Source organism: Ovis canadensis, chromosome 3 (genome assembly GCF_042477335.2).
Source record: "Ovis canadensis isolate MfBH-ARS-UI-01 breed Bighorn chromosome 3, ARS-UI_OviCan_v2, whole genome shotgun sequence".
In the NCBI taxonomy this organism is placed as follows: Eukaryota; Metazoa; Chordata; class Mammalia; order Artiodactyla; family Bovidae; genus Ovis; species Ovis canadensis.
The window spans coordinates 11,978,819-12,000,000 of NC_091247.1; the positions used below are offsets into that span (position 1 = coordinate 11,978,819).

General features: G+C 40.2%; 1 protein-coding gene across 13 annotated transcripts in view; it reads left to right on the forward strand.

The window, feature by feature from the left end:
• Positions 1-21,182, forward strand: part of DENND1A (DENN domain containing 1A) — a 538,527-nt gene that overhangs the window by 124,581 nt on the left and 392,764 nt on the right. For all 13 annotated transcript variants that reach the window (XR_011255499.1, XM_069582473.1, XM_069582475.1 and 10 more), the window contains exon 3: positions 20,311-20,354. Coding sequence is in view for 9 of the 13 variants with exons in the window: in XM_069582473.1 (XP_069438574.1) it covers positions 20,311-20,354 (44 nt within the window). In the remaining 4 variants the exon portion in view is untranslated. The remainder of the gene's footprint in view (positions 1-20,310; positions 20,355-21,182) is intronic.

Sequence of the window (21,182 nt, forward strand, 5' to 3'; positions counted from 1 at the left end):
TGTGTACCTAGTTGAAATTTGCTAAGAGTGTAGATCTTAAGTGTTCTTACCACACACAAGAAGGCAACTATATATTATATTAGGACTTCCCTGGTGGCTTAGACAGTAAAGTGTCTGTCTACAATGTGGGAGACCTGGGTTCAAGCCCTGGGTTGGGAAGATCCCCTGGAGAAGGAAATGGCAATCCACTCCAGTACTGTTGCCTGGAAAATCCCATGGACAGAGGAGCCTGATATGCTGCAGTCTGTGGGGCCGCAAAGAGTTGGACATGACTGAGCGACTTCACTTCAATGGATAGATTATTTAGCTTGATTATTTCACAGTGTTTACATATTAATATGTCAAAGTGTCATTATACTTTAAATATATGCAGTTTTTATTTGTCAGTTATACCGAAGTAAAGCTAGAAGATTCACTTGTGCGTCCTTCTAGTCAGTATCCTCCCTTCTCCTCCTGCCCCCAGAGGCAACTACTGTTTTGATCGTTATAACTATATATTAGTATTGGTTTTGAACTCCATATAAATGGGGTCATCTAGTTTCTTTTGATCAAAATTTATCCATGTTGTTACATGTACTTCGTTCTTCCTAATTGCTATATAGTATTGCACTATAGAAATACACCACAATTTATCTATCCTTCTGTTGACTGATACTTATTTTACTTATATTTTAGCAATAAACCTACCATGAATATTCTTGTGTATGTCTTTTGATACACCTGTACACTTATTTCTCTTGAGTATATGCCTAGGAGTGGAATTGCTGAGTCATAAGATGGGCGTATGTTTGTTTAGCCTACTTACATATTGTCAAAGAATTTCTAAAGTGGTTGTACCAATTTATTGTTCCTAACAGTAAGTGGCAGTTCTGGTTGTTCCACATTCTCCTAAATCACTCTGAATGACTCTATAACATTCTATTACATAGATTTACCATAGTTTATTTAACTATTATCCCATTGATTATTTAGGTGGCTTCATGTTTTCAGTGTTGCTTTTTTTTTTTTTTCCGTCTTGACCACCCCTTGCAGCATGTGGAATCTTAGTTCCCCAGTCAGGGATTAAACCTGTGTCCCCTGCATTGGAAGTGTGGAGTCTTAACCACTGACTGAACTGTCAGGAAAGTTCAATACTATTGTTTTGAACAACACTCTAGTGAATTTCTTTGCAGAAGACAGTGATCTCCATGAAATCCATGGATGCTTTCTTAGAAGTAAAATCGGTGATTTAAAAGGCATAGATATTTAAAATTGAATATTTGTGCTGGTGAAAATTACACTTAATTACTTTCTGTCCAACCACACTCTTAATTAAATATGAGAGTGCTTATTTCCCCAGATTTTTGGCTCCAGATGTTTCCCATACTTTGAACCTTTGCTAATCTGATGGGAGCAGGGGGAAGACAGAAGCATCTCTTTGTAACCCTTTTCTGGCATCTTTCAGGGTGGTGAGCTGTGGTGTATAGTATCCCATTTCTTTGGGAAATGCCTTCAATTTTGGAAGCTGTGAGAGGAAAGGGAGGCCCATTTGATTGTTTAACAAGGTCTGGTCAAGCCTTCAGGCAAGAAGGATAAAAGAGCTAAAGTTGAAATTGAAATGTTGGTTACCTTGGTAACTCTAGACTATGTTGATGTGAAAGAGAGCCAACAGTTCTCTAGCAGAGACTGCTACTTTCCTTACAGTTCACCTCCTCACCCTTCCTTTCCAAAGCTTCTTAATTTCTGTTGTACCTGGGTCATTTAAGGAGAGTATTTCTTGTGCTTTATCAAGGAGAAACCACAGGATCTTGTCTCTTAATGCCTTCTTAGTACCTGCTGCTGCTGCTAAGTTGCTTCAGTCACGTCCAACTCTGTGTGAGCCCATAGACGGCAGCCCACCAGGTCCCCCGTCCCTGGGATTCTCCAGGTAAGAACACTGGAGTGGGTTGCCATTTCCTTCTCCAGTGCATGAAAGTGAAAAGTGAAAGTGAAGTCACTCAGTCGTGTCTGACTCTTAGCGACCGCATGGACTGCAGCCCACCAGGCTCCTCCATCTATGGGATCTTCCAGGCAAGAGTACTGGAGTGGGGTGCCATTACCTTCTCTGTCTTAGTACCTAACACATCACTATTTGTAATGTATAAAAATAATCTTGCCAGGAATGACCAAGTAGTTCACTGGACCCGTTTTTTTTCACTTGGGAAGGGAAATGTTGTCAGGGTAGTTTTGTTATGGAAATGCAAGTCCCTGTGCTTGATGCCTGGAGAGACCATGGAACAGAGAATGGTTTTTTACAGGGCCCAGCAAGGAGGTGGGTGGCTCATGCCTGAGAAACTGCAAACTCCCTGAAAGCTTTCAGCAAAGCCCTTTTATAGGAAAGGTGGGGGAGGGCATGGTTAGTTGTTGCAAACTTTCTTGGTGTCAGATTCTTTTTTTCTTGAGGTCAGTTCTTGGTCAGGTAATGATGTTCCTGTGAACCTCTCCCCCAAACAAATGTTATTCTCTGCTCTGACAAGAAAGGGCAAAGACCTACGACACAATGTTCATCCTCCAAGGTCCTGCTCCTGGCTAGGAAGAGGCAGATCTCAGTTGGCAGCACTCTCAGGGCCAGCTCTCATTGTTGTCATTGCTGAGAGAGCCAGGCACCTAACCCAGCTGACCCTTAGGCTGCCCAGAGGGCGGGGGCGGAGGGGGTGGGGGTCTCACAGACTGCGGCCCAGGCAGACTGCCACTGCTATTAAGTCACAGAGACAGGAGTTGGGGAAGAGGTTCACCGCTGCCCGTGGTTCCCAGCCAGTGGGTGGCCTTGGCAAGGGCTCTGGAGCCCTGCAGGGGGCTGTGTTCTGCTGGCCTGAGCTGGGTGAGCTGGAGGTCCTCTGGGAGACCAGGGATCTGCCTTTTACCTCACTGTCCACCCGACCACCACCACTCTGCTGACTGTTGGCTGAATAGCCCACTAACTGTCACTCATTGACAGTGGTTGCTTGTGGGAGGGACTCACTGTGGTGCTAACCAGTGGGTGAGTGAGCAGGACCACTAATGGTCCCATGGTAACCGATGCCTGTTAATTGGGTCGGGGTCGGGTAATGGTGCACAGCAAAGGCTGTGTACTATGGTCTGTGTTCAGCCACACTGTTACAAATTTATAGGATTCAACAATCACAGATTGGAGAATGCTTTCCCAAGACACTGACCATACCTTCTCCTTACACATCCTAGCCGGTACACACCAACCCTATATAACAGAGCAGGATGAGCACAGGCCTTAGAGCCGGTACACACCAACCCTATATAACAGAGCAGGATGAGCACAGGCCTTAGCAGGCAGCCATTGCTGGGTCTCATTACTCCACACCATGTTACTAGGGTCAGCCGTTGGTCGGTGCCTCATTGGGCCCTACCCACAAGCAGCCAACTCTCAGTGATGGTTAGTTGTCCTGCTCAGCTATTGGTCAGCACCACAGTGGGCCCTGCCCACAAGTAACTGTCAATGAGGCACCATTAGGGAAGCGATTCAGCCAAGGGTCAGTGGTGTGGTGGTCATGAGGTGGAGAGTGAGGTAAGAGGCATATTCGGGCCTTCTCTTGAAAGCCCTCCAGCTCACCTAGCCTTGGGCCAGCAGGTGAGCTGAAGGGCCCAGGACAGACTGGGGACTATGCCCTGCAAGGCTCCAGAGTCCTCACTAAGGCCCTCCACCAGCTTTGGGCCAGGCGTTGAGGCAGTGGTGAATCCCTTCCCCCATCCCTGTTTCTGTGACCTAATGGCAGTGGCCATCTGCCTGGGTTGCAGTTTGTGGGACCTGGCCCCTGCCTTTTGGGTGACTTGAGGAGACTGAGGGCTAGTTGGGTTTGGTGCCTCGTTCCCTCAGGGGTGACAGCTGGGCAGGGTATGGGAAACTAGCTGTGAAGGAACTGCCAGTGGAGATCTGCCTCTTCTTAGCCAGGACTGGGGCCTTGGAGGGTGAAAGTTGTGCCTTGGGACCTTGCCCTTCCCTGTCAAGACAGAGAATGCCATTTCTTTGGTAGAGATTTACAGGAGAAGCATTACCTGACCAAGACCTGACCTCGAGAATAAAGGATCTGACACCATGAAGTTTGTAGCAACTAACCATGCCACTCCCTCACCTTTTGCTTTTAAAGGGGCTTGCTGAAAGCTTTCAGTAACTTTGGGGTTCTTAGAGCATAAGCCACCCATCTCCTTTCATGAACCTGTAATGAACCCTTTTCTCTGTTCCACACACTAACGGTTAGCACTGATTGGCCTCACTATGGGTCGGGTGTGTGGACTTGTGATTCAGTAACACCCCTGCACCACCACAGCCCTCTTCTTTGACCACACAGTCCAGGTAGCATTCCTTCTTCCAGTACTGCACCCTTTGGAAGACAAACCATGTACTGCTGCCACGGTAGCTCAACATACACAACAAAGTTCAGCTATACTTCCTTTCTGGGGTCCCCTGGAACTTACAGGAATTAAGTTTGCCTCATAAACTTTTCAGGATTAAGTACAATAATGGATGTGAAACACTTTGAACACTGACTGGCATCTAACAGATGCCTAACACCTTTATCTCCGTGCCACCCAGAGGAAGAAAGAATATAAAAACAATAAACAACTTCTGAGGTAACCAACTATTCAGTTCCTCTGATGGATCTTCTGCTTATGTAGCAGAATTTTTACCAAAACTGTGTGTATTCTCAGGCTGTACCTGAAATCCTGACCTTTCCCTGTCAGCCCTGCTGTATTGTTGGGTCCCATTTCTTTCCAGGTGAATGACTGATCTTTCACATTTGTCCTGTTTTCCTCATTAGGCCAGAGTGTTCCTTACTTATTCAGGCTGGATTCCTAGCCTGTCCTTGCCTTCAGTTATCGTTGGCCCTATCCAAGATGGTCCAATCTTGAGAACCAGTAACTGTCTTGAGAACTGTAACAGAGTGTGGCTGAATGCAGCTCTTAACACATAGCTCTGGCTGTATGCCGTGACCCCCACACTCTGTTACCAGGCAACGGTTACTGCAGGACCTGTTAGTGGTCCTGCTCAGCCATTGGTCAGCACCACAGTGAGCCCCTCCTACAAGCAACCAACTGTCAATGAGTGACGGTTAGTGGGCTATTCGGCCAACAGTCAGCAGAGTGGTGGTGTCAGGTGGACAATGAGGTGAGAGGCAGATCCCTGGTCTCCCAGGGGTCCTCCAGCTCACCCAGCCTCAGGCCAGCAGGAGAGCCGGGGAGCCCAGGAAACAGATTAGGGGGCTCTGTCCTGCAGGGCTCCAGAACCCTCGCAAAGGCCACCCACTGGGTGGGCCCAGGCCTTGAGGCAGTGGTGAACCGCTTCCCCAACTGCTGTTTCTATGACCTAATAGCAGTGGCAGCCTGCCTGGGTCAGTCTGTGAGACCCGTTGCCCTCTGGGCAGCCTAAGAGTCAGTTGGGTTCGGTGCCTGGCTCCCTCAGGGATGATAGCTGGCCAGTGCCTGGGGACCTGGCCCTGAAGGTGGGGGCCAACTGAGATCTGCCTCCCCTTAGCCAGGACCTGGGAGGGTGAACATTGTGTCTTGGGACCTTGCCCTTTCTTGTCAGAATAGAGAATTAACATTTGTTTTGGTGGAGGTTACAGGAACATCATTACCTGACCATGACCTGACCTCAAGGAAAAAGGATCTGACACCAAGAAGTTTGCAAGGATAACTACGCCCTCCCTCACCTTTCCTGTTAAAGGGCTTTGCTGAAAGCTTTTGGGAATTTGGGGTTTCTCAAGCATGAGCTAACTGTCTCCTTGCAGGGCGCTTCAATAAACTTTTCTCTGAATTTAGTCTGACATTTTGTTATTGTTTGGCCCCTCTTTGTCTTGTGCATAGGAACTTGCATTTCAGTAACAATTTCAGTAACCCCCAGATTGCAGCTGGGAAGAACCAATCCTGACAAAGCATCACTCCTATTCTCAGGGATGAGTTGCTTGTTTATTCAAATGTATCTATGAGGGATCGTGTGAGCAAGTCTTAGGGAAGCAATAAGATGGCAGCTTTTGCTACTGTACCTTTGTTTCAGTGAACCCTGAGCACAAGGAAGTTCTCTGAGAATCCAAGTTTATTCAGGCTTGGAAAAGAGTTACTTCTTCAGTAACTTGAAAGAGGTTACCGAAACTGACAATGGTTAACTTTAGTAGGGTTGGGATTATTTTTCTTCCCTCTCCTTTCCCTTGTGTACTAGCCTCTGCTGCCCACCTAACTGCTCTTCTACCTCCACCCGCCCACCCCCACTCCAAACGACCCACATATCCTGTAAGCCCTGTCTTTCATGCCCTTGTTCCTCACCTATCTCCACTGAGCCATACCTCAGAATGGTTGTAGAACCCAGAAGCTAGGGGAACCTTGATGCATTACTCCTAGGAATTGGCTGACAGATTGGATCTGAGTGTGAGGAAAAGAACAGGAGTTCAGTGTAAATTTGAGATGTCTGTTAGATATCCAACTGGAGATCTTGAGTAGACTGATAAATGAGTCTGGAGTTGGGAGAGGTCAGAGCTGGAGAAATATGCAGTTGACAGTGCATATTTGAAGTGATAAAACCGAAAAAGTGAAAGTGAAGTTACTCAGTTGTGTCTGACTCTTTGCGACCCCATGGACTGTAGCCTACCAGGTTCCTCCGTCCATGGGATTTTCCAGGCAAGAATGCTGGGGTGGGTTGCCATTTCCTTCTCCAGGAGATCTTCCCAACCCAGGGATTGAACCCAAGACTCCCACATTGTAGGCAGACGTTTACTCTCTGAGCCACCAGGGAAGTTGATAAAACTGAAAGAGACCAGCAAAACAGACCACCAAGAAAAAGTGAAGTCCAAGGACTAAACTTTGGGGCTCTTCTTTCAGAAGAGGTCAGTGAGAAGCCCAAGGAGCAGCAGTGGGGCAGAGAAGTGAGATGCTCTGGAAGCCATATAAAGTGCTTCAAGGAGGAGGAAGCAGTGATGGTGTCAAATGTTGCTGAAAGTCAAATAAGATGAGGGCTGAGGATTAATTAATGTCAAGAGTAAGAGAGTCATTGGTACATGAGTTGTTTTAGAGAAGTGGGGTGAAAGCTTGGTTGGTATGGTTCAAGAGAGTAAGAGGGTAGGAATTGGTGACAGTGAGTGTAGATACTCTTTTGAGGAATATAGCTTTAAATAGGATGAGAGGCTGTATATTGTCACCCTGCTTATTTAACTTATATGCAGAGTACATCATGTGAAATGCTGGGCTGGATGAAGCACAAGATGGAATCAAGATAGCTGGGAGAAATATCAGTAACCTCAGATACGCAGATTGACACCGCCCTTATGGCAGAAAGTGAAGAACTAAAGAGCCTCTTGATGAAAGTGAAAGAGGAGAGTGAAAAAGTTGGCTTAAAACTCAACATTCAGAAAACTAAGATCATGGCAAATAGTTGGGGAAACAATGGAAATAGTGAGAGACTCTATTTGGGGGGCTCCAAAATCACTGCAGATGGTACTGCAACCATGAAATTAAAAGACGCTTGCTCCTTGGAAGAAAAGTTATGACCAACCTAGACATCACATTAAGAAGCAGAAACATTACTTTACCAACAAAGTTCTGTCTAGTCAAAGCTAGGGTTTTTCCAGTCGTCATGTATGAATGTGAGAGTTGGACTGTAAAGAAAGCTGAGCGCCCAAGAATTGATGCTTTTGAAGTGTGGCGTTGGAGAAGACTCTTGTGACTTCCTTAGACTGCAAGGAGATCCAACCAGTCCATCCTAAAGAAAATCAGTCCTGGATGTTCATTGGAAGGACTTATGCTGAAGCTGAAACTCTTAATACTTTGGCCACCTGATGTCAATAATTGACTCAGTAGCAAAGACCCTGATGCTGGGCAAGATTGAAGGCGGAAGGAGACAGGGACAACAGAGGATGAAATGGTTGGATGTCATCACCGAGGCAATGGACATGAGTTTGAGTAGGCTCTCGTAGTTGGTGATGGACAGGAAGGCCTGGCATGCTGCAGTCCATGGGGCCACAAAGAGTTGGACACAACTGAGCTACTGAACTGACTGACTAAGGATGAGAGGAATGGAGAGGTAGCCATGGTGAGGAGGTGGGCTTGACCTTTTCAAAATATTGCAGAAAAAATAGTAGATTTGCATGCTGATGGGGAAGATCCAGCAGAGAGGTAAAATTAATAGAACAAAAAAATTGGCGGAGCATTATTTGAGTTGGTGAGAGGGGATATAATCCTAGTTCACAAGTGGAGGAAGGGTCTTTTCAGACCCTGTGGACAGTTCTTCATAGTAATGGGATGAAGGCAGAGTCTTTGGGGTTAGAGATAATAAGTGGATAAAAGTGGCAGAGGAGGCTTGTGAGAGTTCTCTTGTGATTGCCCGATTTTCTCACTAGAGGGACAAGTTAAGATAATTAGTGTTAATTGAGGTTGGGAAAGTTGGAGAAAGTATGACATAGTCATTAAGGAGAGTAAAAGAGTGATGACTTAAGGAAAATGTGGTGTAATTACCAAGTCACATTAAAGCTCACTTACAGTGAGTAATTCAGATTTAAAGTTAGCACAATTGCGTGGATTTCTTTAGCCACTGTCAGGTACAGGGGTATAGGTAGATAACAATATTTAACAAGGATTGTGGTTTTGCCAGGGAAGAAGGGCAAAGTAAGAGAGGCATGAAGGAGTCAAGGATGTCTGTGAAGGAATAGTTACAAAGTAGAATTTAAGCTAGATAAGGAAGATAGTGTAGATTTGAGGTGGATGAAGGGCAGTGAAGAGACTGATAGAGTGTAGGTCATTGTGGAATTGAAGAATGAAGTTGGGATGCTTTAGAGAAGAATGAACTGAAGGAAAGGAGGTTAGGTCATGGTTGGAGCCTGAGGTACTTGAGACTGTGGTTATTGAGGGTGTTTCAGTTATTAGAACTGTAGAGTTCAGGTATGACTCTGGAAGTGAGTAGCTGAGACTGCTGAAGAACAAGTTCCTTGGGCAGAGAGGAGGGCAAAAAATCAAGAATTTTGGGATTTAGAAACATCATCTAAGTGACTATGTAGCAAAATCAGTAAGACCGTGGTGGGAGGAGGGGCAGTGCACCAGGATTCATGAAGGTTAAGGAATGAAAAGCAGCAGATGACAGCAGAGTTAGGAGGAGGAATATAGTCTGGTGACTCTACTGAAATCTGGAGTTTTGGAAAATGAGGGAGAAAGTTTCCTAAAGTGACAACAAGGAGCAGAGAGCACCTACTCCACCGTCAGGTCAGCGGGAAGAGAAGTGGAGAGGAAACATTCACCGCTTGAGAGGGCTCACGAGGAAGCCAGCTTTTGACCACAGTAAGAACGTGAGAATGTGTTGGGAACTTAGAGGTTGAGAGTTTTGCTGCCAGCTGACCATGAGTGCTAGAAAGACGTAAAGGAGCTTCTTGAGTCGGGGAACAGTGTAAGTGAATGTGCCAGCTTACTGTTCATTTACCAGTCATGTGTAAAATTCACTGTACTTTTGATGGTGGACATGGTTCCTTTTTAATTTTTTTAAGTGCTAGGGTGATTGAATATTAATTCATGTAAGAATATATAATTGGCCAAATTTATAAATTCTGATGTCTGACAGCATGGTCTGATTTAGACATGAGAAGACATCAGGTTTTGTAGGAAAGTAATTTGATCAGGCGGGCTAGATTTGGAAATTTGTTTTTAAGAAGTAGAGATGAAATTGTGTGGGTTTGTCTTTTTTACGTATGTAATTTTATTTATTTTTGGCTGTGCTGGATCTTTCCTCCTGCTCAGGCTTTTCTCTAGTTTGGGTGAGCAGGCTTCTCATTGTGCTAGCTTCTCTAGTTGTGGAGCTTGGACTCCAGGGTACATGGGCTTTAGTAGCTGTGGTACACACAGGGGGTCAATAGCTGTGGTTCCCGGGCTGTAGAGCATAGGCTCAATAGTTGTGATGCTTGGGCTTAGCTGCTCTGCAGCATGTGGGATCTTCCCAGACTAGTGAGTGAACCTGTCTCCTGCATTGGCAGGAGCCCCCGGGAAAGTCCTGAGTGGGTTTGTCTTAATGGCCAGGCTAAGGATTCTAGCTTTTTAAAAACATGAAAGTCTTCAACCATATTAAAAGAACCGAACAGAGCTGTTTATTAAGATAGAAAGTTAATGAAGATGATCTGAGTAAGTCTTCAGAATAAGTCAAAGTGTGGTGAATAAAGCATGGTCAAGTTTAGTTCTGTACATTTTGGAGACCATCCCGGTTGGAGACCACCAGGGTTTTAGGGAAAGTGACCAAGTTATAACATATAAGACTACTCTCAAAAGTGTAGTTTCCACAGTTAGCCAAAGAAGTAAGAAATGAGGGAAAGTTACAGGGATGTGTTTATGGGACCTTCAAATGATTTTGCTAACAGGATACTAGTAAAAATTGAAAGAACTGTTCTAAAAAAAATTAAGTGTAGAATTACCATATGATCCAGCATCTCCTCTTCTAGATAAATATCCAAAAAAAGCAGGAATTTGAACAAATATCTGTATACACACATTCATAGCAACATTATTCACAAAAGCCAGAAGATGGAAGAAACTTGTGTCCACAGATTTGTGGACACAAGTTTCTTATTATTCATCCTTAAAAAGAAAGGAAATTCTGACACATGCTACAGCAGGGATGAGCCTTGAAGACATTGCCAGGTGAAATAAGCCAGTCACAAAAGGACAAATATTGTATGACTCCACTAATGTGATGTAGCTAGAGTAGTTAAATTCATAGAGGCAGAAAGAAGAATGATGGTTGCCAGGGGCTGGAGGAGGGGGAGGGAACAATGGCCAATTTTTTTTAATGGGTTCGGAATTTTAGTTGGCAAAGATGAAAGTTTTGGAAATGGATGATGGTGATGGTTATACAGTAATGTGAATAATGTATAATGCTACTGAAGTGTACACTTAATGGTTAAAATGGCAAATTTTATGTTTATGTATATTTTACCATGTACACACACACAAAAGCGATAAAGGATGTAGGCACTGCTTCTCTAATGATACAGATAACAACTAGGTAACAATGACTTGTTTCTCCAGGAAAGAAAGGCAGAATTTTGGTATAAGAAAATTGGTTGACAAGCATAGTATGTTTCCCTTGCTGGTGTGTCAGCTTTATTTATACTGTGTGTACTAGTTTGGCCTTAGTTCTCAGTGCGGTTTGGTTTAGAGGTACTTGGAAACACATTTTTTTTCTGTGTTCTTATTTGTTTTGTTTAGCCAGTGACTTTTTTCATAGATGATACAAGGATAACCTCTAGCCTTCAAAATTACTCTGAATTTTTAATATGAACTTATCTTTGAAATATTGTATTTACTGTTTGAATTGAGTGTTAGTTACTTGGGAGTCATTTTATTTATATCCTGAACTTGGCAAAAAAATTTAAATAGAGAAATTGGAAAGCCCTCCTTCATAATCTGCTAAAGCATGTTTCATGATCACAAGTTTTAGTTATTTGTCCAGCTGTATTCTTATTGTTGAGACACAACAGTGACTAGAAGACAATCAACAGGAGAACATAAATAAATAAAGGCAAAAATGAAAACCAGTGTTGAATTCTTAGTAGTCTGGTGGTTCTGTTACTTAACTCTGGATTTGTTCTTAGTGAGTCTCACTTTTCTTATTTATAAAATAAGGCTACATCTACTTACCTGACAGCGTTGTTGTTAGGATTAAATAAAATAATAAAATAAAACTACTTATGGCAACAACTGGTATACCTAGGCATTCAGGAAGTGGTAGCTGATAGCATTATAATTATTACTGCAAAAATCTTTAATAAAACTATTTCTGAAATCTAGAATGCAAACTTAGAAAGCAAAGGAATTAACAGAAAGGTCCTTCAGTTTATACAAAGATTCACCTCAGGGTTTCAATAAATCTGGGAGAGTCCCTGGTGCATTTGATGTTTACAGATCATTAGCAAACAGATGCCAGGAGGCAAATAAACTGTAGCTAAAGGATTTTTGAACCACTGACGATGCAGAGAAAATCAGTTTCTGATAAAGTTGTAATATTTCTAAGTAGGTAATAGCAGGCAATGGGAAATTTTTAATTGGGTTTATAAAAGTTTATTTCAGGAACACATGAATTTCCAATTTGAGGTACACCTATACATCTGTAGCCATCTAATTTATAGTGCTTGCTTATTTCTCCACTGGGGTTAATAATATAACAACAACTAATATTTATTGTGCGCTTACTATATGGCAGTGTATCTTGAGTAAGCCTGTGGCATTCAAAGGCTTCTTTTCAAATTGGATGTTTTGAAATTGGCCTTTTATCCATTTGGAGAGACAGGGTATTTAATGAATTTATTATATTCTATTTATTTTATTATGCCCAAATACCTATGAGTATATATAATCTGTAAGACATTTTGTAGGAGACAAAGCTAAGTAAAATATGGGCCCTGGACTCACAAATACTTATTCATTCTCCCCTAGGCTGTTCAGAAGGGGCCTGTGGTGGTACGAGGTGAACCCTGGCATGGCCCTGGACTCTACACATGACCCTGCCACTTCTTCCCTGAGGTTTTTTCTGTCCTGGCCAGGACTAGGCTCAGTGCCCCTGTGCTAATCACTATGATAGCATTTGCCAGGCCTTGCAATGATTGCTGGTTTAATTCTTTGTATTCTGCATTAAACTGTAAACTCGGGGAGAGCAAAGACTATGTCTTATTCATCAATGGGGCCAATCACATTAGAGGATTTGCACTGTGTATAAATACTAATTTTTTAACTGAATGAGTGATAACTTACTGCCTTTTTAACTATGATAAAATTGTGATAGTCCCAATATCATAGCTTTGTCATGAGGATAAAATTAGACATTTTATGTAAAATGCCTGTTATAGTGCTTGGCACATGGTATGAAAGTCACTCAGTCGTGTCCAACTCTTTGCGACCCTATGGATCGCATGGGATTCTCCAGGCCAGAACACTGGAGTGGGTAGCCTTTTCCTTCTCCAGGGGATCTTCCCAACCCAGGGACCGAACCCAGGCCTCCTGCATTGCACATGCATACTCTTTACCAGCTGAGCCATAAGTGAAGTCAGGTGCAATTCCCCAGTAGAAGTAGAGAGACTGTCTTTTGTATCAAGGTAAACAGTGAGGTGTGAGGGCTCTTGGAACTAACGCCCTGTGGTTTTTCTTTAGCTGAGTTTTTGCCAGAAAAGAAGAAGTAACTTTTTTCTTGTTGAATTCAGGGATTGTCCAAGGGCATGAGAACTCCCCTCCTGTTCACCGGGTTTTATTTAGTTGTACTTGATCTTTCTTCTCTTCCTCCTCATGCTTATTCTAATTCTTTTACACTTTCCACTTTTGATCAAGGGCTTCCGAGGTGGCACTAGCGGTAAAAAAAAAAAAAAAAAACCAAAACCTGCTAGTGGTAAAGTTTCCTGCCAGTGCAGGAGACTTAGGAGACAAGGGTTTGATCCCGGGGCTGGGGCTGAGTACATAGTGGGTACTCAGTCAATAGTTGTATTTGAGAGGATAATTAAGTTATCTCTTTTCACCAAATTTGACAAATGTAATGTATCTATTAATGAAGACCATATGCAGTGATCCCACTTTCGTAGTACATAAAAGGCACAGCTGTCGTTTAGGTTACATCTGAAGTAATTATTCACATTGGAATAAAAATCTGATATTTGTGGTAATCTTTAAAAAGGTGGGGTAAAACTAATCTTAACTCCTAGAGAAATTAAATGGAAGCCTGAGATTATAACCATTAGAAACCTTCTTTAATATTTATCAGTCTGATAGATTTTTACAGATTAGTTCTAAACTTTGAACCAGTGTAAGAAACCCTAAATACTTAAATGATAGTGAAAGTTGAAAACCAGGATATTCAGTAGGGAACAAGGTAAGTGAAAGTGAGTGTGTTCTTTTGACTTTTTTCCTCGTTTCCAGCACACCATCTCTTTTCTGTTTTAAATTTCCCTTTGGAATTTGACTTAGGCTTGATTTTTGGGTTTACACAGAAGAAATTTGGTTAATGATCAGATTTGTATTCCTGTAGTGAAATTGGTTTATGAGAAATATTTCAAATTATTAGTAAGTAGTGGTATTTGCTGGTCAAAATCTATCAGCATTCTCTGGAAAGATAGATGAAACTCTCTAGATTTTACTGCATAATGTCAATGGACTCATTATTTGTAGGACAGCTGATGCATTTAGTACTTGTTGATTCACTTAATTGGTAACTGTACTACATTCATAACTCCAACAACTGAAAACAATAGGTCAGTGTCTGTTGTTTATTCATAAATAGTCACATCGAAGCAGGGTATGTCTGAAAGGCAAAATATGGTTAGTTTGAGGAGAAATCTGGCATGTGAATGGTTCCATTGCTTAACATACTGAGGTGGGTTGTGCTCTCCTTTACTGAATAATGCTATTTGGATTTTCATTATAGGTGTAGATGGTGAACCACCCCTGTGTTTATTAGGCTGGTTGCTGTGAATTAGTATTTGAATATATTTTAAATGCTATTGTTGAGGGGAAAGTCTAGAATAGAAATATGGTTAAAAATTGATGACTCAAAGTTTGTATGTCTTAACAGTTTTCATGTTTTAGAGCAAAAAGGTAATACCTAGAATAGATTTTTAAAGTAAGAAATTCCATTGTATATGAAGGCTGAATGTTCATTTAAAGTACTTTGAAATGATTTTTTAAAAAATCAGTGAATTATTCTCCATTGTAATTTCAGAATAAAATCTGCATTTTGGAATCAGTAATTTTTAAAATAGGTAGTTTATTTTATTTTTAATGTTTTTTTAAAGTTGTTATAGTTGCCTCACATAGTTGAGTCAGTTTCTGCTGTACAGCAAATATCCCCTGTTTTTGGATTTCCTTCCCATTTAAGCCACCACAAAGTACCAAGTTGTGCTATATAGTCGAGCAATTTTTAATTAATAATTTTTAGAAGAAAAGACAATATAAGTCATTTTGTTTCATTATCATGGAAAAGGAAAATGTGTTTTTCTTTAACTATGTGAAACTTTTCTTTCAAAAATGTATTTTTTAAATAAGTGAATTTTAAGTCTTATAAATGAAATAATTTTCTAGAATGATTGCATTTAGTTAAAATGCTAAACTAATGATTCAGTTATTTTATAAAATAAAGTGAAGCTTTTTATAGCTAAAACAGGTTTAATAGGCAGTGTCCTGGAAGCCCTTTATTAGTTTAGTGCAGTCCAGTTGGCAGTTCTACTGTCAAGAAACTTTAATTCTACATGATACGAAAAATTAACTTCTCTTCTTGAAGATTAAAAGACAGTTTAAGTGTTTTGAGGAAGATTGAGTTTGTCCTCAAAATGTACAACTTTGCAGACTATTTCCTGAGGGTCTATATTTTTAGTATATAAAAATGGAAAGTGTCGTTAGGGAAAGAGCAGTGTAATGGACTATTATTCATTTGCAGCATATTCTCATCTTCTCATCTGGAAAATTAAATCTGATTACAGCTGGGATTAACATTTATGGTTTTAGGGGAAAGGAAGATAGTATCTTAAACTCCATGAAATTGAACAATGAGATTATATCGTTATACCTCATTTTAAAGTCTTCACTTTAACGGGGCATATTTTTATTGTTGTAAGCTTACATGTGTTCACTATTTGTCTCTTATTGACTGAAATATCCTAGAGATAATGGTTGGAATTTAGTAGGTGTTAAATATAACATTTTCTGCCTTGGTATCTAGCATGTTAAAAGTGAAAGCAGTGTAGATTTCCATGTTAATGGCTACATTTGCAGTTTCTTTTAAATTTCCTAAAAGAGCTCCAGTTGTAGAAGATTGTAACATTTGATTACTGTGCAGTTGCTACACCTTTCACAGAAAATGAAATCAGTATATTTTTCAATAATCAGTTAAAGTGTCATGACTTGACCTTCAAATGGAGTCAGTCATTGGTGTGGCAAAGGAAAACAGGAGAATAATTTGGTAAGCTATGTGTTTGTGTGTATGTACACTTTTTAGTTACCAGTTTACAAATGGGCGCTCCTACATAAGCACGGTACTTCTATGAATTATTTTGCATTTCTGTCGTAAAAGATCTGTCTGCCACGTTTTCTAGAAACTTTAAGCCTAAGGCAGCACTCAAGGTTTTGGAGCCTGTGTAAAATAATTTATAGTGCCTTTCCAGTAAGTCTTGCCCAAACTGTTATTCTATTAATTAAACATCCTGTGGCAATCTGGTATATCTTAAAGATTTAATAGTACGTTACAGTAAAAAGGCTATTGAGATAGAAGAAAATTAGCTTTTCTTAAGAAAAAAAAAAGCATTTCTTCTGAGATCAGTTTTTTGTTTTTGTTTTGCTGCAAAGACATAGGCTATTAAGCATGGTCATGTCATATCTACTCCTGAATGAGACTATGCTCTTGGGAGTCCTATACTGTAAACTGTCTGCTTTAAATATGGGAATGCTTTTGTGACCTCCAGTGGAAGTGGCACACATGTGTCAGTGTGGGGTCAGTGTCTTGCATGGTCACAATGCTGAGAAAAGGTAATGTCTCATCAGATTGACATAATGCAAAATCTTGTTCTAGAGCCAGCTATCTCTTTTTAGCCTTTATGTGGTTAAGTCATGTATGGACTCTTCCATACCATACATCTTGTTAGCAAGGTATTTTAAATACTTTTCAACAAAAAGATTATGTTTTCCTGGGAGATGTTGAAATTGATTTTTAATTTTTTAAATAATCCATTAAATCTGGAGAAATTTGCTGAGAAAGAAGGGTGTAGTGCATTACTATATTAAGTTCTTAATTTTCTGTCAGAGGGACAATTCTTAGAGAAAGCTTGACATATGCTGATAACTATCCTTACTACCAAAGCCTAAACAAATTGTTAATTTTTCCTTTTTTCCTTGGTAGTACTCTCATCTTCAGATTTTTGCGTTGGAAGTTAGCTGTTTGGTGACACTGCATTTGGCAGTGAGGGTATGAATGTGAGAAGAAATTTTGGAGCATTAGCAATTATAGCATTGGATGGTGGGTAAAGAAATAGATACATAAATATTAGACTGATGCACAGTTTTCCAGTGTATGTTATTTTCCATATAAAGATATAGAACATTTCATAAAATGTTCCCAGACCATTTAAAAACTCAAAGAAATGCAGCTGATGCAATGAAATACATAGAGTACTTGTAAAAGCATACAGACACGCAAGTGGATTGCTGCCAGACAGAAAATTTAAAGGCGGTTTGCTGAACTGCAGGGTGCTAGGTTTTGTACATGTGCCATGCTGAAACTGTTAGTAAGGCGGGTGTTGTGTTGCTTGAGAAAAGCAGATTGTATTTGGACCTTTTTAACTCAGATGTTTCCAATGTCGATATTTTGGTGACATTAAGGCATTGCAATTGACTCAATGTGAAAAATGATTTCAACCTCCTGTGCAAAATAGACATTTAAAGAAAATGCACACAAATTTTTTTTTAGTTTTTATGTTAATTTTTACAAAATGGCTTTCATAGGTTTATTAACTGTCAGACTGGATCTTTGAGCTAATTGAATGGAACTTTATAGGTTGGGCTTTAGTTTTAAAAGGCATTGCCTTTTTTTTTAAAATGTTGCTGTTGAGAGTGTTAAAGACCTATGAAGTTTTTTTTTTTTTTGTAAATCTCAGGGTCTTATAGAAAGGGAATCAAAACCTTTATGCTTGAGTCATTGTAAATAATAATCCATGTATTATCTTGGAACATGATTCTGTTAAAATCTGGGAGTCCCACTCTAGGGTTAGTCTCAGGACAGTTGAAGGAATTTAGTTGATGAAGGTACTTAGTTGATGCTGCCTATCATTGAGGCAGTGTTTAGAATAATATGGTTTGAATGACCCCCATCTTGGCGTTCCATGGTCATTTTTACTTTCATTGTATTAAAACAGGTTGATGTTTTTCATCTATTTTCCTTTTCTTTTTACAAGTCTATGTATATATGAATAAAATGCATTTTAAAAATCACAAAATTATTAATGTAGTTTATTGTTAACATGGTTGGCTTAGTTGGTTAAAGAGATTTAAAGACCTTCCTTTTCCTACTTATAAGCAAACATTTTTAAAATTGAAGAATATACTACAAATTTTGGTTTCTGATATTTATCCTCTCAGAAAATGGTGATAAAAAGTAGTTTTTTACTTTATTCCATCTTTATTTCCATTGATATTTTTGTGGTTCCCAAGAAACAAACTGTTGCAGAAAAGAGGAAGGGAAAGTCGCTCAGTCGTGTCCAACTCTTTGTGACCTCATTGACTATAGCCTACCCGGCTTCTCAGTCCAGGGGATTTTCTAGGCAAGAGTACTGGAGTGGGTTGCCATTTCCTTCTCCAGGGGATCTTCCCGACCCAGGGATCGAACCCAGGTCTCCTGCATTGTATGCAGACACTTTACCCACTGAGCCACCGGGCAAGCCCGAGGAAGCAGAAAAGAGGACTTGATATTAAAGATTTATATGTGAGTCATTTTTGTATGAAGTTTTCTTATTGCAGAGTTAACTGTTCACCACATGACAACTGGAAGAAAAAGAATAAGCCTTAGATTATTTTGTGGCTTTTCCAGCCTCTGTATTACTGTGTCCATCAGTGACTTAGAGCTGCATTTTTGCGGGGAGTGTGGGGGGTGGGTCTCAGTAGCAAATTTTAAATCCTAAAATACCAGTTATTTTTCTGGACAGAGTCATTTATATATATTTTAGGAATTAGAGCCCTCTTTTTGGATCTTCTACTCCACCCCCACAGCACATTTTTAGGGGTTTGCTGGGCTTGTGGCTGTCTCTTTGCATCCTGCTGGCAAGTCCTCATTATCCCCACCCCCGCCCTGGACCTAGTGCTTTTCATGCCACAAGATTGTGCCTTCTGGCCTCCTGTCACAACATCCACAAGTCCTTGTGTGTTTTCAGCAGCTACTTCCTCTGATTTACCAGAGCAGTCCTGCAAGGTACTGCAATGAGGATTACTCTAGAATTCTACTAGTACTGGTCTAGACATGTCATTCATGTCTTCCTAGTATTTGCAGATGAGGGTAAAGAAATTTGTCCCTAGTTTTGAAGTCAACCGGAAGACACTTTAAGAGCTAAAGTAGTGTACAGGTAGTTTCAACTTTTCTGCACCACCTGTTTTGGAAAGTTCTGCTTTTTGTGTGACCTTTTGAATATTCCTTTTGTTATTAGTATTGAGTGTTGAAAAATGACATCCATTGACTTGAAAACTAACATTTCTAAGATTTAAATGTAGTTTGTGAATAGGCCCATAATTTCCCCCCTTTTTGATTCTTTAATTGCAGAACAATTAATTGCATTTTTATCTTGTGACATGGAGGACTTTGACTTTTACATAGATTCACTTTTATGGAGAAATAAATTGATATTTTAGAAGATAGATATGACAACTGAGTAGTATATACTATATTCACTGTGGTTGGGGACCTTCTAATATTGTGGTTTTATGAAAGCATTTTGTATTGATACATGGTTTCTCAAATAGATACTATTCTGATCACTCTTCTTAATGTGTCTCTGAGGAACCAGATCTCTCTTTTAGAAAAGACTGAATGTTTCCCTAATCAATAGCAAATGGAGTGCTAATAGCTTTTAATTAGTATACTTCTATATTGATTTAGAGATGATGGCATTGGGTTATCCTGCAATTATGTTGAAGAATCAAGTGACCACTTTCCTGATTCCATTTTAAACAGATTGGTCATGAAAGATATCTTCACCTATGCATTTTTATAGTTTCTGAGCAAGTCTAATCTCATATGATATTTTGTTAACACTGACAAGCTAAAAGTATTGTTTTCTTTTGAAATTTTTCATCTATTTTCAAGAGAGCATAAATATTTTGGGAAGAATTTATTTTTTTAAAACAGGAAATTTTGCATTTCTTCCTTGAAAGAGTTCTTGTCTGATCCTTGTTTTCACCCTGACTTCTCCCCAACCCCTGCCCCCGACCCCACCCCTACCCAAACATACAAGCCCACATCATACTTCTGATAAGAGAAGGAAAGTGAAGCAGATTTAAGACTCACTTTCTCTGGAAAAATGTGTTGAGGGCAGTTTGCAGCTGGCAAGATTTTTGCATTAGGTAATAGTCTAAAGTTAACAGTAGCATCAGGTCTTTACAATTTTTCTTTTTTGTATTTCTGGAGGAGGGTAGTGGGAGTGCTTCGCTGAGTCCTTCCCTGTGCTCATCAACGTAGCAGCCTCAGCTGCCCCCCTTGGATCCCCTGCCAGGGCTGCTATCATCTTCTGATCAAATATTAATGTGTGATCCTCTGCTTGCTCACTAATCCAAAGCCAATTAATATTATCTGTCAATTATTTACAGATCCTGAGGTGCAGAGGCAATTCCCGGAAGACTACAGTGACCAGGTTCGGAATGCGTAATTAATTTTTTACATGACAAAATTTATTTCAGAGTTGTTCAACATATTATTACTGTTCTTTTTACTGAAAGAGATAAATGAATTTTTAGAAGGAAGGGAAACAGTAATTACGAACCTAAGACAAAAAGTAAAACATACCAAAGTAGGATTGAAAATATTGGTGCTAGATTTGGGGTGTTACCTTCAGGGGAAACATGCACAAAAAGTAAGGAAGAAAACCTATCACAAATTTTACTTTTCACTTTGAGGTATGCTGCAGCCTGCAGTTCATTAGCAAATCCTTTTCGGATTGCCTGTGAACTTTTTTTTTTTTTTTTTTTTAATGCTATTTAAGCAGTCAGGAACCAGTATAACAAAAAGGTAGGGAGGATGGAAGCTTATCACATTTCCTAAAATTGGAAATGAATAATGAAACTGTGTCATGGTAGTACTTAAAGGAGAAGATAGATACACATGCAAGAATGGTCTTTAGGGTGAGGGTGGTTTTGATGATGATGGTAGTGAAAGTTGTTTGGCAGTTGGTCTTGCCATCGTGCCATCTTGAATTTCTTGCATTCTGCAAGCATGGAATGGAGTAGAAAGAATTATTTTACTCACAAAATACTGCTGAAGTTCTGAAGCTGCTCTACTCTTTATAATTAAATCCAGGTTATACATTCTGGATTTCAGTTTCTATCTTGAGAAATATTAGAAGTGTTTCATACCTTTTTGGGGTATACCAGCTTTTTGGGGTATATTATGTTAGTATACCAAACATGCATTTTGGTATACTTATTTTTAAAAGGTGTTGAAATAAAAGCATCCTCAATTACAT